General features: G+C 33.6%; 4 protein-coding genes and 1 long non-coding RNA gene across 8 annotated transcripts; all 5 read right to left on the bottom strand.

The window, feature by feature from the left end:
- Positions 1–519: 519 nt before the first annotated feature.
- On the bottom strand, positions 520–7,412 carry LOC107429789 (probable trehalase). Of its 3 annotated transcripts, XR_007237890.2 has the most exons (12): positions 6,720–7,411; positions 6,466–6,585; positions 6,054–6,169; positions 5,844–5,944; positions 5,639–5,745; positions 5,486–5,558; positions 5,228–5,392; positions 5,043–5,130; positions 4,391–4,490; positions 4,062–4,275; positions 3,730–3,866; positions 520–656 (listed from the first exon to the last, which is right to left on the bottom strand). XR_007237890.2 is itself a non-coding variant. In XM_048463697.2 (11 exons), the coding sequence occupies exons 1-11, from the start codon at positions 7,322–7,324 to the stop codon at positions 3,783–3,785; spliced, it is 1,773 nt and encodes a 590-aa protein (XP_048319654.2). In that variant the 5' UTR covers positions 7,325–7,411; the 3' UTR covers positions 3,647–3,782. The 3 variants fall into 3 exon arrangements, 2 of the variants coding, with proteins under 2 accessions (XP_048319654.2, XP_060674554.1); XM_048463697.2 differs by lacking the exon at positions 520–656 and having other exon boundaries at positions 3,647–3,866; XM_060818571.1 differs by lacking the exons at positions 520–656; positions 6,466–6,585 and having other exon boundaries at positions 3,647–3,866; positions 6,720–7,412.
- A 740-nt stretch (positions 7,413–8,152) lies between these two features.
- On the bottom strand, positions 8,153–11,181 carry LOC107429774 (trehalase-like). Its single transcript, XM_060817991.1, has 8 exons — positions 10,938–11,181; positions 10,123–10,189; positions 9,759–9,831; positions 9,502–9,666; positions 9,328–9,415; positions 8,914–9,013; positions 8,578–8,791; positions 8,153–8,384 (listed from the first exon to the last, which is right to left on the bottom strand). Exons 1-8 carry the CDS (start codon positions 11,179–11,181, stop codon positions 8,292–8,294), a joined length of 1,044 nt encoding a protein of 347 aa, XP_060673974.1. The 3' UTR covers positions 8,153–8,291.
- Positions 11,182–14,052: 2,871 nt separating this feature from the next.
- LOC107429783 (probable trehalase) lies at positions 14,053–17,912 on the bottom strand. Its single transcript, XM_016040530.4, has 11 exons — positions 17,203–17,912; positions 16,949–17,068; positions 16,476–16,591; positions 16,248–16,348; positions 16,046–16,152; positions 15,894–15,966; positions 15,636–15,800; positions 15,452–15,539; positions 14,800–14,899; positions 14,471–14,684; positions 14,053–14,275 (listed from the first exon to the last, which is right to left on the bottom strand). Exons 1-11 carry the CDS (start codon positions 17,805–17,807, stop codon positions 14,192–14,194), a joined length of 1,773 nt encoding a protein of 590 aa, XP_015896016.3. The 5' UTR covers positions 17,808–17,912; the 3' UTR covers positions 14,053–14,191.
- Positions 17,913–18,275: 363 nt separating this feature from the next.
- LOC107429828 (trehalase-like) lies at positions 18,276–23,114 on the bottom strand. Of its 2 annotated transcripts, none has more exons than XM_016040578.4 (12): positions 22,792–23,090; positions 21,967–22,587; positions 21,751–21,870; positions 21,072–21,187; positions 20,809–20,909; positions 20,603–20,709; positions 20,240–20,312; positions 19,983–20,147; positions 19,809–19,896; positions 19,386–19,485; positions 19,050–19,263; positions 18,276–18,856 (listed from the first exon to the last, which is right to left on the bottom strand). In XM_016040578.4, exons 2-12 carry the CDS (start codon positions 22,494–22,496, stop codon positions 18,764–18,766), a joined length of 1,707 nt encoding a protein of 568 aa, XP_015896064.2. In that variant the 5' UTR covers positions 22,497–22,587; positions 22,792–23,090; the 3' UTR covers positions 18,276–18,763. The 2 variants fall into 2 exon arrangements, 1 of the variants encoding a protein (XP_015896064.2); XR_007237891.2 differs by lacking the exon at positions 18,276–18,856 and adding an exon at positions 19,644–19,689 and having other exon boundaries at positions 19,123–19,263; positions 22,792–23,114.
- A 698-nt stretch (positions 23,115–23,812) lies between these two features.
- On the bottom strand, positions 23,813–26,177 carry LOC125419171 (uncharacterized). Its single transcript, XR_007238180.2, has 3 exons — positions 24,268–26,177; positions 24,135–24,174; positions 23,813–24,054 (listed from the first exon to the last, which is right to left on the bottom strand). It is a non-coding gene; the product is annotated as an uncharacterized LOC125419171 (long non-coding RNA).
- Between the last annotated feature and the right edge of the window lie 1,227 nt (positions 26,178–27,404).

Genomic DNA, 27,404 nt, shown 5'->3' with positions numbered 1-27,404 from the left:
ACGTTTGTTTGTTGTATAGTGAGTGAGAATAGTGTATGTAATAGTGTTGGATATTATTAGCCAAAAGGTAGATACTAAAGGAAAAGAAAGTCACGAAATTTCAGCTTTTTGGGGCACTCGTACAGCCCCCCCCGTGCCTCAATGCTGGGTCCCTATATTGCATTATAAGAAATTCTTTCCCTTTCTTTAGCCACAAGCTCCAATTTTTTATTAGCCTTTTATCTCATCCCAGCCTTTTATTCTTTTCCTTTATATATTATAGCTTTTTTTGTTTTTTATCTTCTGTTTAATTATCATTTTTTATATATATATATATATAACAAAAAAGACAGTTCAATTGTATTGTTTTTCAAAGACAATGATATGGAGTTGGAATCTCTAACATTTCAATGTCATTGAATTTAAGAGGCTCAAAGTAACTTAATAAAAAAGGAAAAACCAATTCATGAAAGATTCAAAAACTGGATAAAAAGAAAAAAAAAGCTTTTTTTATTTTAACACTAAATTTAACACTTGAACTTGTGTGTATAAAATCCAAAATAGAAATGAAGGACAACAGTTTTCTTTTTAAGAAGCACATGGGGAAAGATATTGACCTAACTATAGATTCCGCCAGGCAAAAACTCGTGGCAATACATGGACTTCAACTCCTAAACCTGCAAATTCCAGTACATTAAGTCCCCACAATTTAAAAAAAAAAAAAAACAAAAAATATTAAAATTCCCTAATTTATTTAGTAAAATTGCAAAGCGTCCCTTTTCCTCTCCAAAATTTATCTGTCCCTCCCTAATCTTCTATATTGTTGTTTACCCTTTTGCTGAAAGCTGTGCATGAAAAAAGTGTTCTTATCCTTCTCATGCTGACAGCTTGTCTACCATCTATTTTGCTTTTCATAATTTTTTTTTTTTCCCAATATATAAATATATATCACTATCTCTAAAGGTGTAAACCTTTACTCACCTCAATCATCTTCATTGTTCCCCAACCCCCATAAGAGGAATCAGAAAAATTTTACAGGGTATACATATATATAAATTTTTTAACTTCAATTCAAGAAGATATTTACGGGGTTTCAATACCCACTCATTAGACTATTATTTGGGTAAAAGTTAATTAAGCAAATAGATTCTCCGAATGTTTTCCATCCATTAGCTTATTATATTCATAATGAATGATATCCAAACATACCTTGATTTGTCACAAGAGTGGCAAACCCAATGGAGCTTGGAGCACAAGACTTCATTTTCTTTCTTTCCAAACATCGAGGCTATAAAAAGTTCAAACTCTCTCTTAGTGACTTCACCTCTAAGTTTGATTAATTCAACTTTCTAAAGCACTTAAACTTAAAAATTATTAATAAAATATAATATAGAAAAATAATATATAGAAGATTATATAAAGCAAAGGACCTATTTGGGTTCCTGGTTTTCAAGCTTTGATAGGTTAAACTTAGGCGTGTAACATGTTAATCCTATATAAATATATATATATATATATATATATAGTAACGTATAGAAATGTGAAAGTTTTAATAGGCTTCCCTGGAAACACATTCTAGTATTTGTACCCAAAGGTGGGTTTGATGCTGATTTGTCTCCTATATTTGGATACAACCCATTTCAGATCAAACATTGGATTTTGTGGGAGGTTCATTATCTTAATCATAGCTTTGTAACCCTTTTTTTGCCCTTAAAATTTTGGGTGTTTAAATTAGTTAATTAGTTCGCCAACTCTATTTGACTAATAAAAGATGCGCATAGAAAGAGGACCAAATCACATAAGATTAAATAATATGCAAGAAAAAAATTGGAGCGTCAAGTGATTGCTTTTTCCACTCACTCATTTGCCAATCAATTTAAAAAAAATATAAAAAAATAAAAATAGATGATCATCAAAAAAGCATAAATTTTTTAATATTGCCATTTGAATATATACTAGCATTGTTCAATGATTGCCACTCTTTGCAGTGGAGCTCCGAATCTTTCAGGGTCCCCTTTCCTTAGATTTAGCTCTTAGTGTTCCAATCTGTTACTCTAATTAATTCTGGTTTCATTAGTCTAATCACCCCTCACTTCCAAAAAGATTAAAAAAAATTGTTGAATATAATCAATATATATATATATATATATGTATATCTAGAGAGAGAGAGAGAGAGAGAGAGAGAGAGAGAGAGAATCTGTCAACTGGGTTAATTGAGTCTAGCTAGCTTGCAATTTAATAAAACAACAACAGGAAACCACAGAACAATACTCTTATTATAATCAGTAAAGTGAAAAAAAGATGACCTGAAAAAAGATATGTACTATAGCAAAGAATGACAAACCCAAATTGATCAATTATAATAATGAGATTTGGGTTTTTGTTTAAAATTTGATAGATAAGGAGTGAGCTATAGCAAGCTAGATAGCTGCTAAGTGGGCAACTCAAAAAAAAAAAAAATAAATAAATAAATAAAAAATGGTATCCCAACTTGGAATCCTAATTTGATTCCTGGAAAGAACTGAGTTTATGTGTCACTTGTGTGGTGGGTTAGATGAGTTGTTTTTTTTTTTTTTTTGGCTTTTTTCTCTTCTGATTTTATCACGAAAAAGAAGAAAAATTGAACCCAAATCAGCAACTATGCCAATCTCACTGCTAATTTTCTTATGATTAGAGATCTTTCAATGGCTAAAGAAAAAAAGGAAGATTATCTATCTACAGTCCGTTTATGGTGCGGACAGTCCTCATACTGACCATAGTATTGATGACAGTTTTTTATAGTATTGGTGACGATTTTTTAAAAAATCGTCGTTAATACTATGAAAAACCGTCACCAATACTGTAGTTTTCATATGGACCATCCTCACCATAGAATTTCCATATCTATCTATATCATGCTGATCCACCACCCACTTTGCAAGCCTTTTAAATCTTGATCCACTACTCGCTTTGTAAGCCTTTTAAATTTGTAATGCAAATATTTGCTTCTACAAAAAGTTGAATGCCACATACGAGGCATGAGTTGGAGGATTTTTTTATCAAATTTGGTTATGAAAAATTAATTAATTATGGTTAACCTTTTGTTAAATCCATTAGTAAATCTGTTCATGTCATTGCACTAAGTATATGTTGAGGCAACTAACTCCACCAGCTTTGGAACATTATTGAACAATCAAAAACTGCTTCTAGAGATAACATATCAAAAACCTCTTTCTGTCCTAATCACAACAAGAGAATTAGTCTTTAGAAAAACTTTAATGGAAGTTGAAATCCCACCAATTACTTATTAACAAATTGATCAAGAATCACTATATCTTTTTGTTAACTACTCGTGGAACATTATCAGCCATAAAAATTGTAATTATTAAAAATTATAGTCATCATGATGACGATGATGATTGGTGAATAATAGCGTATGAGAGTTTTGGACACAGAAAGTACAAATAGCCCAATTTCAAGATGATGAAATTGATTTGAACTTGGAATGATTTCCTTGGTGTATTTAATTGCCAAATTTAGAAAAATCTTTAAAGAAAAAAAAAAAAAAGTGAGATAATCTAAAGTATTCCTAACTGATCTCTCACTTTAGCATGAGGACCAAGATTACTTTTCACACTTTTGGAACAAGTGGATTAATTAGTGGTGGAAAATCTCACTAGAAGAGAAATAAAAAAAAGAAGTTTTAAACATTAGTGCAAAAATCAAATCACATTTAGGCCATGTAGTTTTGAAATTGCTAGGTAAACTAACCGATTGTTTGCAGTTTGAGAAAAAGAAATCATCTGCTTTGGTTGGAAAGCCTGTCAACAGTCTATGTTTAGGTCTTCAGGCCATCCAAACTCCTCCAAGAATGTCAATACTACTCCATTTGACCACCCAAAACCAGTCTGCATTGCGACAAATTTCAATTGAAGTAGAAAATAAATTGACAGAAATTCACAGCATTGACAAATCTACATTCAATTTAAAGAAATTGTAGCTACTTTAAAGTTGATGTTGATTCTTCTATATATTTGCAGGCTGATTTTTGGGAACTGAAAAGGGTGATAATCCAACAAAACTAGTGTGATAAAAAATCATACCTGGGGTATGTATTCACCACCACCTCCAAAATCTCCACACTTTTCGACATTGTATTTTTCGTGCATGGCGCTGGTTTTCTTATATGCAACATGATTGGTTCTGATCCATCCCACAGCAATGTCCATTGCTAATGACCTTGCTTGTTTTGATCCTGATCTTGCCAAACCTTCAACTATCATGTGTTGTAGTGGAGCCCAACCATTCGGGAAGTCCCTGTTTTTACAACTTTATTAGGCCATAGGCATTCAACCATGTTCTAATCTTCAATCGTTTCTGGCTTTTTCCAAAACATTGATATAGAGTTGAGCTCTATAAACAAGTTACCGACCATTGTTGTCCTGACTTTGTCAGAGATGTTGCAATACCAACAGAACGTAGCAAACCAGAACTTTGGAGACTCCTTCTGACTTTGTCCACCAGAATAGTATCTTCATATCAAACAGAACTAGATTATACTCAATATAATGGAAAAATTGAAAGGAACAAACACTAAAATTTTCTGTTTATGAGTCAACAACCAATAGCTCCAACCTTGTTAACATTATGGTAACTACCTAGGTTTCGACGGTGATTTGGAGTATGCCAACAAGTTGTGAAATCAAATAATCTTTAGGCTAAAAGCCACATGATATTTTGAACAACTGTATAATCTATTAATTAAAGATGTCCCACTACTTTGAAATCAACTACAATAACCTGACAAGAAACTGAACTTCAACAGGGATGAACAAAAACAGGGCCTGACTTGGATAAAATTAAAAACAGAACCATGCCAATGATGCTTATCAAAGCACTCATTTGCCCTCATCTAGGCTGCAAAGGAAGCTAATATAACTTCAAAGTTCAGGACTTAATCAGCAGCCTAGCTGTGACCAAGATGGATGAGCACTGTTAGAGCTCAAGTTTCACTGACATTATTCAATCAAGGCATTCATGAACAGGCTGTCATTGACACAAGATGAACATTCATGATCTCTAACCTGAATAAAACGATTTAATCCACAAAGGAATGAAATTTGAAGCAAATACTTTCGGATTCTGGTTCCGAGCTTCCCATTTTTCAGCTTCCTAAACATCAAAATGATGCAAAATTTAAACAGCTGCAGGTTACTCTTAGAAATGTTAGTAATTAAAAATTTAAAAACGTTTAACAAGTAGATAATACCTTCCATGTGCCATTGGCAAGCCAGTAGTCAAGCCACTGTCCCTTATCTGCATTCCAGAAAACAGATCTTATTGCTTTTTCTCTAGCCTGAGAAGCTTTGAGAAAGTGCTTAGAGATGTTATAGTCTCCTATTGCTTTCGCCAATGATGCAATATTGAGTTCCATCTGAATCAAGTACGCAACAGAACTTGTCACATGAAAGTGGATCCAAAGTTTTTAGAACATATTCAATTTAGAGCTTACAGCTCTGGCACATACCCCGAGAATGAAAGCATTTAAATCAGCTGGTAAGATTGATGTAGTGGCCAGTGTTGTAAAATCTGTGGTGTTTCTGCCACATAGCAACAAAACCTTATCGACCATCCTATACAAAGGTTTTTGTAGGAAAGATAAATCAGTTACTTAAAGTACCTCATCCATCTTGTACTAAAATCCCAACCAGACTCCGCAGTTGAAGCCACTTCACGAAAAAAATGTTTCTTTTCCACATCTGGGATCTTCGAAGCAAATTTCTCATCCTAAGAGACAGAATGAATCAGAGATATCAGTTCTAATTGATTCCACTGTTTGTTCATACAACACAAATTATACACCAAGTAAGATGCAGAGGACACACAAGCGTCGAAGATTCAGGCCTCGGTTCATTCCACATTGCATAGTATCGACTTAAAGTATGAGTGCAAGCCTGAGCATCCTGAATGGTCACCTTGTGTATTTCTACAACAACAAAAAAAAAGGGTTTATTCTGAAAACAATACTTGAGACAATGAAGAGTTTTATACAGTGAAACATCAAACTAGAAATAAGTATGACCTAAGTCATATACCTGAATTCCAAAATTGGTGTTCCTTGATCAGTGCAGGAAGACACTTTTTAGCAAATTCCAAATCTCCAGTCCTCTTGTATATTTCATAAACCATTGCACTTAGGAGTGGTGGCTCGCTGCAAAAATTGGCCCAAGATTATGTTTTCAATTGAACTACAGTAAGGTAGTCATGCAAGAGAAACTTCAATAAATGCAAAGAAAACTAGGAAATTTGTTAGACGTATAACATGAATTCAAAGGAAGCATTTAGTGAGAAATACTATTAGATTTCAATCTATAAAGTGAAACTATATTGGAAAACTAAGATCAAATTTTAGTATTTCTTAGAAATATCATTAATTGATAAAGAAAAGGGATAGGCAAACAGGAATAGTACTAATAATAAGGCCATGGAAGCTAACAAGATTATTACCTCCTGTTACTGTAATAAGCCCTTGCACCATTAAGAACGAAACCATATTCTTCTATAAGGGAAATTAGATTAGTCACAATTGCTTTAGCTGTATCATGCATTTTACTTGCTAGCAATCCCCTGAAACAACAAATTATATGATAAAACCATTGTCAAAGAAATGCAGTAGAAAACATAGTGGACCACTCTACCATAAAACTTTCAGAAACCTCAAAAAGAAAAAAAATAACACAGCAAATGTGAAAATAATCGACCTTATTATCCAATAAGAATCCCAATAGTAGACCTCTCTAAATCTTGAACCAGGAATTATGACCTGCTTAGGCAAAGGAAGAAGAGTATGCAACTCAGGATGTTTGTGTGTCTCACTGGAGACTCTGCGGCTCAAATTCTTCCAAAGAGAATGAACCTCCAAAGCCCAAGCCCTCACTTCTTGGTTCTTCACCTTAGGCAAAAACCCCTCTGGCTCAGGGACAAAATCCTCTGGCTCTGCATACACCACGTCATCCCCAGCAGCCTCAAAATATTTCCCAATATACCCTCTCAAATCTTTAACAGACACTTTCCCATTTCCAGACCTTGGAAGCTTATCAAAAGCCTTCTCTGCGTCTTCCAAATTGAACTTCAACGACAAGTCAACGTAGAGTTTTGGGTCGAAGTTGGATTCTCCAAAGGTGTAAAATGCCAGTTGTTGGACACGTTCTAGGAAAGTGACTAAAGGGGTTGTTGGTTTCACAGGACCAGGATCAGAATTGCTTGGAGATGAAGCTTCTGTGCTATCCGTGGCTATCAGAAGCAACAACAAGAAAAGTAGCAGAGAAAAGCATTGGATAGGCCTTTTGGAGAGATTGAAGTCCATGATATTTGGAATTGTAAGCTGAATATAGCAAGGGAAGAGAAGATATAGTATTCTACCCCATGGAAACTATAAATGAACGTATATGATGGCCAAAAAAAAGTCATAGCATAAATAAAAGTACATGAATAAAATAAACGTTACCTTTGGCTTTCTATTTTTGTCTGTTTTCGTTTCTTTTTATCCTTTTTTTTTTCTTTTTTCGTTTTTTTCCCCTTCAAGAATGCATAATGCATAATTATGTCGTTATCTATATGAAAAAGGACTTTTACTGTACATTTATGCTTTACTATTATAATACTCGTGCATTTATATATAACTGTTTTGTATACAGGAAAAAAATAAATAAATAAACAATGGTATTGCTTGAAGAGTGGTTCAAACCTCGAACAAATCAAAATAAGTTTGTCCGTATTGGAAAATGTTTACTATTGATGATAACGCAACACATAATCAAATTTCTTTCGTACTGTAAAAAGAAAAGACATGCAATAAGAATGTGTGCATATGTATGTTTACAATTTTGCTACGATGGACATTGTAAATCAGCTAATATCTGATTACATGTAGTTCAGGTAATATATCCCATGATTTACATGTAATTTGATTACATACACGTTGTATACATACATATAGATAGATAGATTGATTGACAGATATATAGATCTTGTTACGGAAAGAAAAGTACACTTAAAAATGGGTCAAGCAGAACATATAGCAGATTGCTTTCTTTTCAACCATTGCCATGGTTTATGCTAGGTGACGCTCTATCACTTAACATGGTGACTAAAGAAGATCACTCATTTGGTACAAGCGGATTAGTGGCACGTGGACCTAGAACCCCTCAAGAGAAAGAGAGAATTTTAAGCTATTTTTTTTTACAAGGAATCAAATCAGAAGGCCATATGATTTTGAAACTGCTAGGTAAATTAAGTGATATGATAGTGTTTAAAATGCACATGTTTGGTTGCTAAGCATCGCAGCAGTCTATCGTTAGGTCTTTGGGCCAACCGAAATCCTCCAAGAATGTCAGTACAACTCCATTTGACCATCCAAAACCAGTCTGCATTGCAACAAATTTCCAATCAGTAATGAACAAATTGACAGATATATTAACATAAAAAACTCTCGGCACCAAAATTTTTTAATAGTTCCATAAAATTTCATGTTGGTTCTTCTGTATACTTTCAGGCTGCTTTTTGGGAACTGAAAAGTGTGATAATCCAAACCAAAAAATGTTTGTGATCCAGGCATACCTGTGGTTCATATTCACCACCACCTCCAAAGTCTCCAATCTTTTCCACATTATATTTTTCATGCATGGTTCTGGTTTTCTTGTAAGCAACATAATTGGTTCTGATCCATCTTATCGCAATATCCTTTGCTAATAACTTTGCTTCTGTTGATCCAGTTCTTGCCAAACCTTCAACTAGCATGTGTTGGAGTGGAGCCCAGCCATTTGGAAAATCCCTGTTATTAAAAAGAACCTTTTTAGGCCATTCACATTTTTTACTATATACTAAATCTTGAATTGTCTTTAGCTTTTCTAAAATATATATTCAGATTTGAAATTTAAACTGGTCATTAATTACCATTGTTCCCCTGAATTTGTCAGAGATGTCGCAACACCAGCAGCGCAAAGCAAGCCTGAATTTTTAAGACTTTTCATGACCTTGTCCACCAGAAAAGAATCTTCATATCAAACAGAACTTAAATTATTCACAGTAAACACCAATACATTAAGATAATAGTAAGGAAAAAAAAAAAAAACAAAAGATATTTCTAAACTGTGTCACAACGTATCTCAACAGTCCAAGTCTCCAATTCTTGATTGCACTAACCTGATTTTTCCTACCCCAACCATAAATAAATCATCCCTAAGTTTCACTGGCGAATAGGAGTATGTTAACAAATTAAATGTAAAATCTATTAATCTAGAGATTCAAGCCACATAACAAAGGAATGAAGTTTTTTGGTTCAAAAGATGAAAATCTGTAATTAGAAACCTGAATAAAATGATTTAATCCACAAAGGAACGAAGTTCGAAGCAAATGCTTCCTGATTCTGGTTCTGAGCTTGCCATTTTTCCACTTCCTAGGCAGCAAATGGAGAAAATTAGAACAGCTGAAGATTACTCGAATAAATACTTGTAACGAAAATGTTAAACAAGTAGACAACACCTTGCACGCGCTATTCATGAGCCAGTAATGAAGCCATTGTCCCATTTCTGCATTCCAGAAAACAGATCTCATTGCTTCTTCTCTCACTCTTGAAGCTTCAAAGTATTTCGTAGAGGTGTTGTAATCTGCTACTGCTTCTGCCAAGGATGCTATATCAAGTTCCATCTGAATCAAGTGTACAACAGACATTGTCACCAAATAAAAAAATGGATGGGAATTTTTTTGATTTCTTCCATTTAGAGAGCCCTGAGCCATACCCCCAGGATGAATGCATTTAAATCAACAGGTAAGATTGATGTTGTGGCCATTGTTGTAAAACGTGCCCGGTTCCTGCCACATAACAAGAAGTTGGAGAAATCTTTTTCACTTCTAATATGATTTTAGAAGTCCTGAATTGCTCACTTATAGTAGTAAAAGTTATCCAAGGTCTAAAGTTGGCAGTGGACGAATTTGACATTTAGGATGTTATTGCTTGTCAATACTCAGATGGCAAAGTTTTGGTATGCGACTTAGTTTGTCAAATAGTTTCTTGAATGGACTTGAGTCATTAATTGACAAAAATAAGTAAGTTAAGCCAAACAGCTTCTTTCGTAGGAAGGGTTCTTCTGAACAAAAAAGTACCTCATCCATCTTGTACTGAAATCCCATCCAGATTCAGCAGCGGAAGCCACTTCACGGAAAAACGTTGCTTTTCATCATTTGGGATCTTGAAAGCAAATTCCTTGTCCTAAGAGACAGAATAAATTAGAAATATTAATACTAATTCATTGCACCATTTTTGCATACAATAGGAGAGCCTATGCTAAGTGAGATGCAGAGGACTCACAGTGGTTGAAGATTCAGGCCTTGGTTTATTCCACATCTCATAATATCGATTTATAGTACGAGTGCAGGCCTGAGCATCCTGAATGATCACTTTGTGTATTCCTACAACAAAGAAAAAGGCATTACTCGTAATTTTTTTTTTTTTTTTTTTTTTTTGGCTTAAAAGACAACAATCTGCAAAGGAGTTGGCTACGTGCCACGCTCCTGATTAAAAAAAAAGGAAAAGGAACTGGGAAGAGAGTTTAAAGATAAAACACCATACAAGTCATTTTTAACAGCCCAGTTACTGACAAAATGAGCAAGAAAATTCTTTTCTCCTGGGATCCAGACTACGTGAGCCTCCTGAAACTCACTCTTGAGCTGAACAATTTCAGAAATAAATCCATCTGCTGCCCAGTGACTTTTATGAGCATCCGGGTTATTGATAATCTTGACAATGTTTCTGGCATCAGATTCACACCATATTTTGTTCCATCCTTCTTCTTTTGCTAACTTCAAACCCTAAAAAACTCCAAACGCTTCAGCTACTTCCTGGATGTCTGAGCAGCATTTGACTGCTTTAGTTTTATGTATTTCCTTCTACTGATCTCTTGCTATAGTGCCAATCATACTTGCACCTCCCTTGACTGCTGCGTCTGTGTTTATCCTGATGCATTGTGAGGGAGGGTTCCTCCATTCGGACCTGCTGGGACTGAAGGCAGAGACTTCCACAGATTTCTTGTTCGCCAAGTTCCTTGTCTCTTCAAACCTGGTTTTCAGCCTCTCCATTGTGGCTTCCAAGGAAAAGGTGGCATTCTCAAAGATTGCCTTGTTCCTGATTTTCCATATTTGATCCAGCACAAGAGTTGCATACATCAAGAATTCTTCCCTGTCATTGCTATGAACTGGAAGCGCTCCCTTGGGGTCTGTAAGCAAAACCAGCTTCTCCTCTAAAGGTCTTTCTTCGAGGGTGTCCCATTTGATGCTCCAAGTTGAGGCAAACCAAATGGCCCTTACAGTTTGCAAGTGAAAAAGAGGTGGTTATCCGTCTCCACGCATCTGCATCCATGAATACAACAACTATTTTCAATTTCAAAATTTCGCTCCCGAAGATTAGAGGCTGTCGGGAGACTAAATTTTTTTCAGGTTGTTGAAAGCAAGTTATTCCTATTCATTTAAAATTTTGCAAAGATCTTATTTCAACATAAAAGACAAGGTAAAATGCCTAAGCTAACTTCAGTTTTTTCCCAAATGCCTTGAAAAGAGTTAAGTTCAGTGAAACATTTGTCCTCCTTTGTTATGCAAGTTGTTGCAGAAAAGAAGTAAAAAGTTTTCTTTTCCTGCCCTAGATTTTAATTGGAGATTTTTCATCTAAGAATTGTTCTTATTGCTTTTGACAGATTGTTCTCAATATTGATGGCATTTTATACTCTTATAATATGATTATTACTGATTCTCATGTAACTACGATTGATAGATTTGGAATTAGTGGTTGGGAAGTTGGGGGAATTGAAGACGAGATGGGAATGCTTGACAGGTAAAGGATTGCCAACTTATAGGAACTTAGGAAGACTTGAGCTGGTTCTTTTTTAGTTGCTAATCAAATTAGATTTCTACTAAATGATTCATTTTTATTTTTTATTATATAGGATCCTTGGAGAATATATTAATAAACTGCATTGGACAATGGAGATTATAAAGATTTAAGAGGTATAGGCAACCATCTTGTATATATATTTATTTTTTTCCTAGAATTACAAACTGTTTTTGTTTATATTTTTCTTTTAATGTAATCTTATTGTATTTGATACACATTATATAGTATTAATTGGTGTCTAATGAATTTTGTAATAGAAGATAACCATTTAATAAAATATTATTCTTTTATGTTAATTGCATTTCAAAAGTGGCATGTTATATTTGTAAATGATAATTAATGATATTATAATCAATTAGTAATATCTAATAAAAAAACAATTTTTATCAATTAATATTGGTAATTGATATATTATTTTTAGTTGTAAAACTGCTGTCACCAAATAATAAAAAAGTAGTTTGGATGACAAATTGAATAACTTAACCATGGTTTATGTTATACAGTAACAAGTCAATGACAAAAAATTGTTTACTTGTCACTGGAAGGGTTCAATGACAAATCAGTTTTGTCATTGATGTTTTAAGTGACAAATTGGATATGCCACTGATAGTTTAAGTTACAAATAATATTTTATCACTTAACTGTATGCATTGTCACTAATGAATAAGTTTGATCAGATTTTACATATGTATTGGTGACAAAATTTGTATGAATAATGACAAAAAATATGCTTTACATAACAAAAACTGATGTCACGGTAAAGTTCCAATCTATGATGAAATTTTTTTTTGTTGCAGTTACATGCTCTTTCATTGACAAAGTAAAATGTTCATCATGAAAATGCTTTATGATGAATCTATCATGCTAAACATAAGACAATCCAATCCTGTCACCTAAACGCTATAATGCGACAAAAAATGACCCTTACGTGACAAATTAGTTGTGCAGCGATTGTCCAAATTTTTTGTAGTGAATTGATCAATTATAATAATGAGATTTGGGTTTTTGTTTAAAATTTGATATATAGGGAGTGAGCTATAGCAAGCTAGCTAGCTGCTAAGTGGGCAACTCAAAAAAAAAAAAAAAAAAAAAATGGTATCCCAACTTGGAATCCTAATTTGATTCCTGGAAAGATCTGAGTTTATGTGTCATTTGTGTGGTGGGTTTGATGAGTTGTTTTTAATTTTTTTTTTTTTTGGCTTTTTTCTCTTCTGATTTTATCACCAAAAAGAAGAAAAATTGAACCAAAACCAGCGACTATGCCAATCTCACTGCTAATTTTCTTATGATTAGAGAATCTACCAATGGCTAAAGAAAAAAAGGAAGAGTATCTATCTATATCATGCTGATCCACCACCCACTTTGCTGGCCGTTTAAATCTTGATCCACTACCCACTTTGTAGGCCTTTTAAATCTTTTGTAATGCAATATTTGCTTCTACAAAAAGTTGAATGCCACATATGAGGTATGAGTTGGAGGATTTTTTTATCAAATTTGGTTATGAAAAATTAATTAATTGTGGTTAACCTTTTGTTAAATCCATTAGTTAAGCTGTTTATGTCATTGCACAAAGTTATATTGAGGCAACTAACTCCACCAGCTTTGGAAACATTATTGAGCAATCAAAAACTGCTTCTAGAGATAGCATATCAAAAATCTCATTCTGTTCTAATCACAACAAGAAAATTAATCTTTAGAAAAACTTTAATGAAAGTTGAAATCCCACCAATTACTTATTAACAACTTGATCAAGAATCACTATATCTCTTCGTTAACTACTCGTGGACCATTATCAGCCATAATAATTGTAATTATTAAAAATTATAGTCATCATGATGACGATGATGATTGATGAATAATAGCCTATGAGAGTTTCGGACACAAAGTACAAATAGCCCAATTTCAAGATGATGAAATTGATTTGAACTTGGAATGATTCCCTTGGTGTATTTAATTGCCAAATTTAGAAAAATCTTTAAAGAGAGAAAAAAAAAAAACAAAAAAAAAAAAGTGAGATAATCTAAAGTATTCCTAACGGATCTCTCACTTTAGCATGAGGACCAAGATTACTTTTCACACTTTTGGAACAAGTGGCTTAATTAGTGGTGGAAAATCTCACTACAAGAGAACGAAAAAAAAAAAAAAAAAAAAAAAAAAAAAAGAACTTTTAAACATTAGTGTAAAAATCAAATCACAATTTAGGCCATGTAGTTTTGAAATTGCAAGGTAAACTAACTGATTGTTTGCAGTATTAGAAAAAGAAATCGTCTGCTTTGATTCGAAAGCCTGTCAACAGTCTATGTTTAGGTCTTCAGGCCATCCAAACTCCTCCAAGAATGTCAATACTACTCCATTTGACCATCCAAAACCAGTCTGCATTGCAACAAATTTCAATTGAAGTAAAAAACAAATTGACAGAAGTTCACAGCATTGACAAATCTACATTCAATTTAAAGAAATTGTAGCTACTTTAAAGTTGATGTTGATTCTTCTATATATTTGCAGGCTGATTTTTGGGAACTGAAAAGTGTGATAATCCAACAAAACTAGTGTGATCAAAAATCATACCTGGGGTATGTATTCACCACCACCTCCAAAATCTCCACAATTTTCGACATTGTATTTTTCGTGCATGGCGCTGGTTTTCTTATATGCAACATGATTGGTTCTGATCCATCTCATAGCAATGTCCATTGCTAATGACCTTGCTTGTTTTGATCCTGATCTTGCCAAACCTTCAACTATCATGTGTTGTAGTGGAGCCCAACCATTCGGGAAGTCCCTGTTTTTACAAGTTTATTAGGCCATAGACATTCAACTATGTTCTAATCTTCAATCGTTTCTGGCTTTTTCCAAAACATTGATATAGAGTTGAGCTCTATAAACAAGTTACCGACCATTGTTGTCCTGACTTTGTCAGAGATGTTGCAATACCAACAGAACGTAGCAAACCAGAACTTTGGAGACTCCTTCTGACTTTGTCCACCAGAATAGTATCTTCATATCAAACAGAACTAGATTATACTCAATATAATGGAAAAATTGAAAGGAACAAACACTAAAATTTTCTGTTTATGAGTCAACAACCAATAGCTCCAACCTTGTTGACATTATGGTAACTACCTAGGTTTCGACGGTGATTTGGAGTATGCCGACAAGTTGTGAAATCAAATAATCTTTAGGCTAAAAGCCACATGATATTTTGAACAACTGTATAATCTATTAATTAAAGATGTCCCACTACTTTGAAATCAACTACAATAACCTGACAAGAAACTGAACTTCAACAGGGATGAACTGAAACAGGGCTTGACTTGGATAAAATTAAAAACAGAACCATGCCAATGATAATTATCAAAGCACTCATTTGCCCTCATCTAGGTTGCAAAGGAAGTCAATTTAGCTTCAAAGTTCAGGACGTAATCAGCAGCCTAGCTGTGACCAAGATGGATGAGCACTGTTAGAGCTCAAGTTTCAATGACATTATTCAATCAAGGCATTCAGGAACAGGCTGTCATTGACACAAGATGAACATTCATAATCTCTAACCTGAATAAAACGATTTAATCCACAAAGGAATGAAATTTGAAGCAAATACTTTCGGATTCTGGTTCCAAGCTTCCCATTTTTCAGCTTCCTAAACATCAAAATGATGAAAAACTTAAACAGCTGAAGTTTACTCTTAGAAATGTTAGTAATTAAAAATTTAAAACGTTTAACAAGCAGATAATACCTTCCATGTGCGATTGGCAAGCCAGTAGTCAAGCCACTGTCCCTTCTCTGCATTCCAGAAAACAGATCTTATTGCTTTTTCTCTAGCTTGAGAAGCTTTGAGAAAGTGCTTAGAGATGTTATAGTCTCCTATTGCTTTCGCCAATGATGCAATATTGAGTTCCATCTGAATCAAGTACGCAACAGAACTTGTCACATGAAAGTGGATCCAAAGTTTTTAGAACATATTCAATTTAGAGCTTACAGCTCTGGCACATACCCCAAGAATGAAAGCATTTAAATCAGCTGGTAAGATTGATGTAGTGGCCAGTGTTGTAAAATCTGTGGTGTTCCTGCCACATAGCAGCAAAACCTTATCGACCATCCTATACAAAGGTTTTTGTAGGAAAGAAAAATTAGTACTTAAAGCACCTCATCCATCTTGTACTAAAATCCCAACCAGACTCCGCAGTTGAAGCCACTTCACGAAAAAAATGTTTCTTTTCCACATCTGGGATCTTCGAAGCAAATTTCTCATCCTAAGAGACATGAATCAGAGATATCAGTTCTAATTCATTCCACTGCTTGTTCATACAACAAAAAATATACACCAAGTAAGATGCAGAGGACACACAAGGGTTGAAGATTCCGGCCTCGGTTCATTCCACATTGCATTGTATCGACTTAAAGTATGAGTGCAAGCCTGAGCATCCTGAATGGTCACCTTGTGTATTTCTACAACAAAAAAATAAAATAAAATAAAATAAAATAAAGGTTTATTCTGAAAATAAAACTTGAGACAAGGAAGAGTTTCATACAGTTAAACATCAAACTAGAAATAAGTATGATCTAAGTCATACACCTGAATTCCAAAATTGGTGTTCCTTGATCAGTGCAGGAAGACACTTTTTAGCAAATTCCAAAGCTCCAGTCCTTTCGTATATTTCATAAACCATTGCACTAAGGAGTGGTGGCTGGCTGCAAAAATTGGCCCAAGATTAGGCTTTGAATTGAACTACAGTAAGGTAGTCATGCAAGAGAAACTTCAATAAATGCAAAGAAAACTAGGAAATTTGTTAGACGTATAACATGAATTCAAAGGAAGCATTTAGTGAGAAATACTATTAGATTTCAATCTATAAAGTGCAACTATATTGGAAAACTAAGATCAAATTTTAGTATTTCTTAGAAATATCATTAATTGGTAAAGAAAAGGGATAGGCAAACAGGAATAGTACTAATAATAAGGCCATGGAAGCTAACAAGATTATGTATAATAACAATGCAAAATAAGGACATTGAAAAAACAAAACAAAACAAAAACAAAAGCATTACCTCCTATTACTGTAATAAGCCCTTGCACCATTAAGAACGAAACCATATTCTTCTATAAGGGAAATTAGATTAGTCACAATGGCTTTAGCTGTATCATGCATTTTACTTGCTAGCAATCCCCTGAAACAACAAATTATATGATAAAACCATTATCAAAGAAATGCAGTAGAAAACATAGTGGACCACTCTACCATAAAACTTTCAGAAACCTCAAAAAGAAAAAAAATAACACAGCATATATGAAAATAATCGACCTTATTATCCAATAAGAATCCCAATAGTAGACCTCTCTAAATCTTGAACCAGGAATTATGACCTGCTTAGGCAAAGGAAGAAGAGTATGCAACTCAGGATGTTTCTGTGTCTCACTGGAGACTCTGCGGCTCAAATTCTTCCAAAGAGAATGAACCTCCAAAGCCCAAGCCCTCACTTCTTGGTTCTTCACCTTAGGCAAAAACCCCTCTGGCTCAGGGACAAAATCCTCTGGCTCTGCATACACCACGTCATCCCCAGCAGCCTCAAAATATTTCCCAATATACCCTCTCAAATCTTTAACAGACACTTTCCCATTTCCAGACCTTGGAAGCTTATCAAAAGCCTTCTCTGCGTCTTCCAAATTGAACTTCAACGACAAGTCAACGTAGAGTTTTGGGTCGAAGTCGGATTCTCCAAAGGTGTAAAATGCCAGTTGTTGGACACGTTCTAGGAAATTGACTAAAGGGGTCGTTGGTTTCACAGGACCAGGATCAGAATTGCTTGGAGATGAAGGTTCTGTGCTATCCGTGGCTATCAGAAGCAACAACAAGAAAAGTAGCAGAGAAAAGCATCGGATAGGCCTTTTGGAGAGATTGAAGTCCATGATAATTGGAATTGAAAGCTGTGTATAGCAAGGGAAGGGAAGATATAGTATTTTACTGCTATAAATAAATGTATATGATGGCCCCCAAAAAAAAAAGTCATAGCATAAATAAAATAAAAGTAAAGTATATGATGGTGCTCAAACCACCGAGCTCCCACGCGAGTGTACTGTACATTCCGTGCATTTATATCTAACTGTTTTGCGTAACGATTTCGTTTTTTTGGTAAATGTGTAAGTACGTCGTTATCTATATGAAAAAAGGACTTTTACTGTACATTTATGCTATACTATTATAATACTCGTGCATTTATATATAACTGTTTTGTGTACAGAAAAAAATAAAATAAAATAAATGGTATTGCCTGAAGAGTGGTTCAAACCTCGAACAAATCAAAATAAGTTTGTCCGTATTGGAAAAAGTTTAGTATTGTTGACAACGCAATACATAATCAAATCTCTTTCGTACTGTAAAAAAAATAAAATAATACATGCAATAAGGATGTATACATTTGTATGTTTACAATTTTGCTACGATGGACGAACGCTGTAAGTCAGCTAATATCCGATTACATGTAGTTCAGGTAATATATCCCATGAATGACATGTAATTTGATTACAAGCACGTTGTATACATACATATAGATTGATAGATAGATTGACAGATATATAGATCTTGTTACGGAAAGAATAGTACACAGCAGATTGCTTTCTTTTCAACCATTGCCATGGGTTATGCTAGGTGAAGCTCTATCACTTAACATGGTGACTAATGAAGATCACATTGATCATCATTTGGTACAAGCGGACCAGTGGCACGTAGAACTAGAACCCCTCAAGAGAAAGAGAGAATTTTAAGCTATTTTTTTACAAGGAATTAAATCAGAAGGCCATATGATTTTGAAACTGCTAGGTAAATTAAGTGATATGATAGTGTTTGAAATGCACATGTTTGGCTGCTAAGCATCGCAGCAGTCTATCTTTAGGTCTTTGGGGCAACCGAAATCCTCCAAGAATGTCAGTACAACTCCATTTGACCATCCAAAACCAGTCTGCATTGCAACAAATTTCCAATCAGTAATGAACAAATTGACAGATATATTAATATAAAAAACTCTCGGCACCAAAATTTTTTAATAGTTCCATAAAATTTCATGTTGGTTCTTCTGTATACTTTCAGGCTGCTTTTTGGGAACTGAAAAGTGTGATAATCCAAACCAAAAAATGTTTGTGATCCAGGCATACCTGTGGTTCATATTCACCACCACCTCCAAAGTCTCCAATCTTTTCCACATTATATTTTTCATGCATGGTTCTGGTTTTCTTGTAAGCAACATAATTGGTTCTGATCCATCTTATTGCAATATCCTTTGCTAATAACTTTGCTTCTGTTGATCCAGATCTTGCCAAACCTTCAACTATCATGTGTTGGAGTGGAGCCCAGCCATTTGGAAAATCCCTGTTATTAAAAAGAACATTTTTAGGCCATTCACATTTTTTACCATATACTAAATCTTGAATTGTCTTTAGCTTTTCTAAAATATATATTCAGATTTGAAATTTAAACTGGTCATTAATTACCATTGTTCCCCTGAATTTGTCAGAGATGTCGCAACACCAGCAGCGCAAAGCAAGCCTGAATTTTTAAGACTTTTCATGACCTTGTCCACCAGAAAAGAATCTTCATATCAAACAGAACTTAAATTATTCACAGTAAACACCAATACATTAAGATAATAGTAAGGGGAAAAAAAAGAAAAAAAAAGAAAAAAAAGATATTTCTAAACTGTGTCACAACGTATCTCAACAGTCAAGGCTCCAATTCTTGATTGCACTAACCTGATTTTTCCTACTCCAACCATAAATAAACCATCCCTAAGTTTCACTGGTGAATAGGAGTATGTTAACAAATTAAATGTAAAATCTATTAATCTAGAGATTCAAGCCACATAACAAAGGAATGAAGTTTTTTGGTTCAAAAGATGAAAATCTGTAATTAGAAACCTGAATAAAATGATTTAATCCACAAAGGAACGAAGTTCGAAGCAAATGCTTCCTGATTCTGGTTCTGAGCTTGCCATTTTTCCACTTCCTAGGCAGCAAATGGAGAAAATTAGAACAGCTGAAGATTACTCGAATAAATACTTGTAACGAAAATGTTAAACAAGTAGACAACACCTTGCACGCGCTATTCATGAGCCAGTAATCAAGCCATTGTCCCATTTCTGCATTCCAGAAAACAGATCTCATTGCTTCTTCTCTCACTCTTGAAGCTTCAAAGTATTTCTTAGAGGTGTTGTAATCTCCTACTGCTTCTGCCAAGGATGCTATATCAAGTTCCATCTGAATCAAGTGTACAACAGACATTGTCACCAAATAAAAAAATGGATGGGAATTTTTAAGATTTCTTCCATTTAGAGAGCCCTGAGCCATACCCCCAGGATGAATGCATTTAAATCAACAGGTAAGATTGATGTTGTGGCCATTGTTGTAAAATCTGCTGGGTTCCTGCCACATAACAAGAAGTTGGAGAAATATTTTTCACTTCTAATATGATTTCAGAAGTCCTGAATTGCTCATTTATAGTAGTAAAAGTTATCCAAGGTCTAAAGTTGGCAGTGGATGAATTTGACATTTAGAATGTTATTGCTTGTCAATACTCAGATGACAAAGTTTTGGCACGCAGCTTAGTTTGTCAAACAGTTTCTTGAATGGACTTGAATCATTAATTGACAAAAAGAAGTAAGTTAAGCCAAACAGCTTCTTTTGTAGGAAGGATTCTTCTGAACAAAAAGTACCTCAACCATCTTGTACTGAAATCCCATCCAGATTCAGCAGCCGAAGCCACTTCACGGAAAAAATGCTGCTTTTCATCATTTGGGATCTTGGAAGCAAATTCCTTGTCCTAAGAGACAGAATGAATCAGAAATATTAATACTAATTCATTCCACCATTTTTGCATACAATAGGAGAGCTTATGCTAAGTAAGATGCAGAGGACTCACAATGATTGAAGATTCAGGCCTTGGTTTATTCCACATTGCATAATATCGATTTAAAGTATGAGTGCAGGCCTGAGCATCCTCAATGGTCACTTTGTGTATTCCTACAACGAAGAAAAAGGCATTACTCGTAAAAATTAGAACCAAATATTATAAGGAAACAAAGAAGGATAAGCAAAATTTCATTTCCAAAAACAAAATTGAGGCAAACGTAAGAGAATTTTACAGTGAACATCAAACTAAAAGTACCTCAGTAAGTCATATACCTGAATTCCAAAATTGATATTCTTTGATCAGTGTAGGAAGTGATTTTTTAGCAAATTCCAAATCTCCAGTCCTCTTGTATATTTCATGAACCATTGCGCTAAGGAGAGGGGGCTGGCTGCAAAAATTTCCCCAAGCTTATATTTTGTTTTGGAACTATAGTAAAGCTAGTCTCAATGAATGAAAAGGAAACTAGAACTTGTTATTTGTATTAGAATATCTACAAGCATTTAGTAAGAAATACTATCAGATTTCAATCCTCAAAATACATTAGTAACTACCAGCATTTGAGCATTTTTGCACTCTCAAGCATTTCATCAAGAACAAAAAGGTTGTGTTAAAATAAAATTAAAAAAGAAAATCAGGAAATTGAGATGGTAGAGCTAAAAATAAGAAGCATATAATAACATAAATAGTTAAGGGAGAAAATAAATTGCTTTTAATTTCTATTCACAAAAATAAGCACTCCAAATGCCCCATTGAAATCATATGAAGAAGTTTTCCTAGCATGCATAGTTTATCAGAGACAAGAAATCCATAATTGATCAAGTTTGTCATGATCAAAAAACTGAATGACAAAGAACAAGCAAGCAGGACAATAAGTAGAATGATGATTGATATGGTAACCAACTATTACACTACTAGATCATGAAAAAGAAATAGGAAAAGAAGAAGAGTTACCTCCTATTAGTGTAGTAAGCCCTTGCACCATTAAGGACATAGCCATATTCTTCTGCAAGGGAAATGAGGTTTGTCACAATTGCTTTTGCTGTGTCATACATTTTGCTTGCTAGCAAGCCCCTGAATTGAAACAACAAAGTGAAATATGTTATTTTCCAAGGTTCAGAGTCATTTACAAAAGAAAGAGACAATGTAATATAACATGATCAAACTAACCTTATGACCCAATAAGAATCCCAATAGTAGACCTCTCTAAACCTTGAACCAGGAATCATGACCTGCTGAGGCAAGGGAAGCAGAGTATGTGACTCAGGATGTTTCTGGACCTCATCGGAAACTTTTCGGCTTAAATTCTTCCATAGGGAATGCACCTCCAATGCCCATGCTCTTACTTCTTGATTCTCCACATTAGGCAAGAACCCCTCTGGCTCCTTGACAAAGTCCTTTGGCTCAACGCACACCAAATCATCACCAGCACACTCAAAGTACTTTCCTATATACTCTCTCAAATCTTGAACAAACACCAACCCATTTTCACACCTTGGAAGCTGATCAAAAGCTTCCTTTGTGGCTGATAGATCTAATTTCAAAGACAAATCGACATATAGTTTTGGGTCAAAGTTGGATTTTCCAAAGGTTTCGAATGCCAATTGTTGGAGTCGTTCTAGGAAAGCGACTAAAGGGGTTGTTGGCTTTACAAGGTCTGAATCAGAATTGCACGGCGATGAGGCTTCTGTGCCAGCCATTGTAAAATAGCAAAGAAAAGCAAAGGATAAGGGCCTTTCCTTTTTGTTGTACGTCAGGGACTATAAGGCTTTTAGAGCTCTGAAAGTCCACCTACAACCATTGAAAAGTTGAATTTTGTGATCGATATTCGTTAACATACGTTAGCAGTACTACTATTACTGCATATAACAAAATGAATATAAAAGAAATTCTTTAAAAAAAAAAAAAAAAAAAAAAAAACTTTAAATCAAAATCATATTACAAAGGAAGGAAAAAAAAAAAAAAAAATAGAAGAGAAGCATATATATACATTACCTGCTTGTGACGATACTATGGGGCAGTCGGAGGAGAAGCATATATATATTGCAAGATGAAAGTAATACTAGATTGTCTGCTATTTATAGCTAGGAGATTGAAAATTTTGGTACTGTTACTGCCTAACACTAACATGGTGAAAGAAGAAGAAAATTAAACCTTTTGAACCAAAAGATGGGGGAAGAACAAAGTCACATGCACAGGAACAGCATTAGCTCTCATAAAAGGTGTTCGAATCTCGATTAAAATATTAATCTTTTTTTTTTTTTTGGGCTTTAAATAAAGAGAATCAATCTAATCTTTTATTCTATTCATAAATTTGTCCTAATCCGTACGTTGTTCTATAACATCAATTTTTTAGTGTAATGTTCTTACAAGAAACCATTGAGAAGTTTTTCTTTTTCCTTTCTTTGTTGTGATATATTTAAAAAAGTTTAATTATTGGTGATCCATACTTTTATCTTTTGTAATAGGAAAAATTTCATTGACCCTTTCAAGGTTTAATAGAACATTATTCATCTCTCTAAAGTTATTTAATTTATCATTCACCTCCCTAAATATTAACATCTGTTAACAAATTTTATATTTTAATTTATTTAGATGATAAAAAATCTATTTTACCTTTAAATAGATTAAAATTAATATTAATTTAATATTTTAACATTTTACCATTGTGTTACAATCTTTTTACTAATATGTGTTACAAATTATGATAAATATTACCTTATATATGTACGTACATATATTAAAAAAAAAAAAAGAAGAAAATTCTACCAATTTTGAAAATTTTAATATTTATATTTATTTTATTAATTATGAACATAAAATGAAATATCACATATAAAATACTTATTAAAAAAAATTCAAAGCTTAAATCATTAATTAAATATTTCATTCATTGTTACATTCAAAATGTGAAATATATGCATTTAAATACAATCAGCTCTTACAACCAAAGGTTCAAATCTTTCATTCGATAAAGACCATACAAGAAAGAGTCATAATCCAAACATTTGCAGTGTAATAAAAAGAGATCATTCCATGTATTTCAACACAACTATAGCCATCATAGTTGGATTAAAGAATAGTCTCCATACTTGTGATCAAAAATTACAAAAGGAATAGATCTTCATACAAAAGATTTCACTAATAGCCATAAAAAAAACTTCAATAACAGCCATAAAAATAGAAAAGCATAAGAAATGAATTTCCTCCCACATGATTGACCTTGTTCTTGGTTAGTTTGACTTATTCGTGAACATGCTGGTTGCATATCATAAAAACAAGTTAATAATTCCAACAAAAAAAAAAAGGTTAATAAGAAAATAAAGAAAATTTTATACCTGGTTGAGAAATGGAAGGCCCATACCAAATTGCTTCCTACTGAACTCAAAAAAAAAAAAAAACTAAGTTAAAAAAAAAAAAAAGAAATTCCATAAATTTATAATGCAAAACCAACAATAAAATTAATTTTACCTTCAATTGATTGCTAGCCACCTTACAAGATCTTTTGTTGTGACCAAATTCATTGCAAAGTCCACATTTGAGAGTGAATGACCTTTTCTTTTTCTTCCCCTCATCTGCTGCTCTTTTCCTAGTAATTTTTGGTTTTACTGGCATTCTTCTTCTAATTGGAGGCAGCAACTCATCACAATCCACCTCTGGTTACATTGATTCATCGGGGATTGGATGTATCATTGACTTGGTATGTTTCAATATAAGCTTTTTTAGTTAACATGAGATCAATACATTACTCAAAATCCAATCTTTTATAGGTAATGCATGCCACAACATGCTTGCATGGGACTCCACTAATTTGCCATTCCCTACATTGACATGTTTTTTGCTGCAAATGAACTACATAAACTCTAGTTTGAGTTGCTTCATCCATAACTTCATATTCATCACCCCTAGTCCATATGAGTCTAATATACCTCCCTTCCTTTTGAGTCTTCACAAGCCTTTATTGAATATTTGGAGGAATAGTGGTTGGCTAACTCATTGCCTTTTCATGCCTTTTCTGCAACCTTTTCATAACTTTCCTCCTTATATCTTCAATAAGTGTAACTATTGACTTTTGTCTACTCTCACCAAGCCAACTATTGAAATTCTCAGTCATAGTATTTGTGATATGGTATTTTTTAACATTTTCATCAAAATCATGCCTAGACCAGTGGCAAAAAGGGATTTCCATTAACCATTTATATGCATCCTCCTTAACAACCTTGATCTCATCCATATTCCTTTTAAAATCTTGAACATTTGTTGCCCTTGCTGCTGCCCAAAACAAACCCATAAGCTTCAAACTTGTAAATTTTCCTCCAAAATTGACATAAATATGCCTTGCACAAAATCTAGTTTTATGTTGAGGGAAAATTTTGTGCAAACTTGCTAATACTCCTTTTTGTCTATCAAACATAAATGAAATAATCCTAGTTTCAGCTTCCCCAATATATTCATTCAACAAATTTAAAAACCAACCCCATGTCTCTGTGCTTTCCCCCTAACATATACATATTGCAATTGGAAATATCCCACTATTTGCATCTAATGCCACAGCAGATAATAAAATTCCACCGAAAGGTCCTTTTAAATGGCATCCGTCAAGGCCAATAAAGGGCCTACATCCAATCAAAAATCCTTACTTTTGTGCAAGAAAACTGAGGCAAAACCTTCGAAATTGTAGATTGTTAATGATGGTTGGTCTAGCAGCCTTTATCAACAGCATAATCCCCTCCCATCCTATCAAGAGCCTTATTCTTTGCCTTGTATATTTTCTACTTATCACATTTAACCCCATAGGTTGTTCTTAACTCATTCTCTAATACTCCTATTTTAACATCAGGATTTGATTGAATCAATGATTCAAGTTTACTTGCAATCCAATTAGAAATTACCTCAGCATTTTTTGTTTTCCTTATGCAAGTATGTTGTTCTTTACATATATTGACTTTAAATGTCACACCATCTGGCAATTGAGAGACATAAATTCTCCAAGGACAATTATAGGTACCACATTTAGCACTTACTCTTGTCTTTTCATTTTTCTCTCTAACTAATGTAAATCATTCTTGTATCACATAATCTTTCAATACTTTCCTAAAATGATAAACATCTTCAAAAATTTGACTTTCTTGAAACTCTATCTTCCTTGTAGATTCTATAACCTCCCTCCCTATCATATATCTAGCCATCCTAGAAATGGGTGTCTCTTCATCTGCATCACTGCCTAGGCTACCATTATCAACAGATTCATAACTAGATAAGGTGTCATCACTTTCTTGACCACTTGCTTTTAAATCAATGTTACCATTCTCAAGTAGATGCACCTCATCTTCAAATTCTTGTTCCCACTCAACTTCCTCATCAAAGTCTACACTACTCTTCAATTGTTATTCATTTGAGTGATTTAGACTAGTAAAGGGAAGGGTTGAATTCAGTTGGGTTAGACTACTAGAGGTTGAAGTTGATTGTTTTTGAGAGGAGATTTGGTTATTAGATATATTTAATTCAATGTGTACATGGATCTCCCTCTGTCCTTTCTCTTCAAATAATTCAAATAAATCCATTAAATCTTTATTAGAACTTAAAAACTTCCTACCTTTAGCTCCTGAAATGTCAACCCCTAACTTGAAATAATCCTCAATTATAATCCTCTCTCCAATAGATATTAAATTAGAATCAGACAATCGACGAACCAAGCTAAAATCATTAGGGTCTACATCTTCTATTTTGTATATCTCACCAAAAGCATGAATAATTACATCAAACTTTATTTTACCCTAAAAGAAAAATAACTCAATCATAAAGGGAAAATATAAAGCTCAAATATGAAATTTCAAAGTACCATTTTCTAAAATAAAATTTTACATTATGGATATTTTGGTACTTCATTATGTCTACAAAATTTTATCACATTTTCTTCATAACAATATATATATATATATATATATATATATATATATATCATTTTTTTTCAAGTGTCTACAATCCTAAAGCAAAACAAAGTGCATTTAGTATGTAGAAAGAAAGAAGAGAAGGGAAAAAAAAAAATAATAATACAAGAACTAACAAAATTTCGAGCAATGACGATACAGTCAAATGGAAGAAATTATAAACCACGAAAGAAAAAAAACCTCAGAAATTTCTCCTTCAACAATATGTTCCAAATAGTCCATCTTTGAAAGAATTTCAAAAACTCAAATTTCTTCAATAAAGGGTTTTCATTAAATACTAATCTAAGAGTCTTAAAATAAATCCTTTAAAATCCCATATGTATTCAAGAAAAAAAAAACCATGAAAAGGGAAGCAAAAAATGTAAACAAACCTGAACTCTATGAATTTCTAAGGTTTCAGCTCAAGGTTTTAAGCCCCCTCTTCATTTGTTTCTCTTCTTCATTGTGGAAGCCACAAAGATGGATTTGTTTGGGTTGATAAAATTTTATTTTTATTTTTCTTTTTGCTATCTAGAAAGTTGTCATACAATGAGAAGGGTGCAAATGTGCAAATCAAAGTCACTCTTTTTCCAAATCACTTTTTACTCTTTGTTTTTTTTATATAAAATATAAATGAATGGACCAAATTAACGCTTTGTCCGTTACCTTTAACGGAAA

Source organism: Ziziphus jujuba, chromosome 6, assembly GCF_031755915.1.
Source record: "Ziziphus jujuba cultivar Dongzao chromosome 6, ASM3175591v1".
NCBI classification, from domain to species: Eukaryota; Viridiplantae; Streptophyta; class Magnoliopsida; order Rosales; family Rhamnaceae; genus Ziziphus; species Ziziphus jujuba.
The sequence above is the reverse complement of the archived record's forward strand: the minus strand, read 5'-3'. Positions and strand labels throughout refer to the sequence as shown.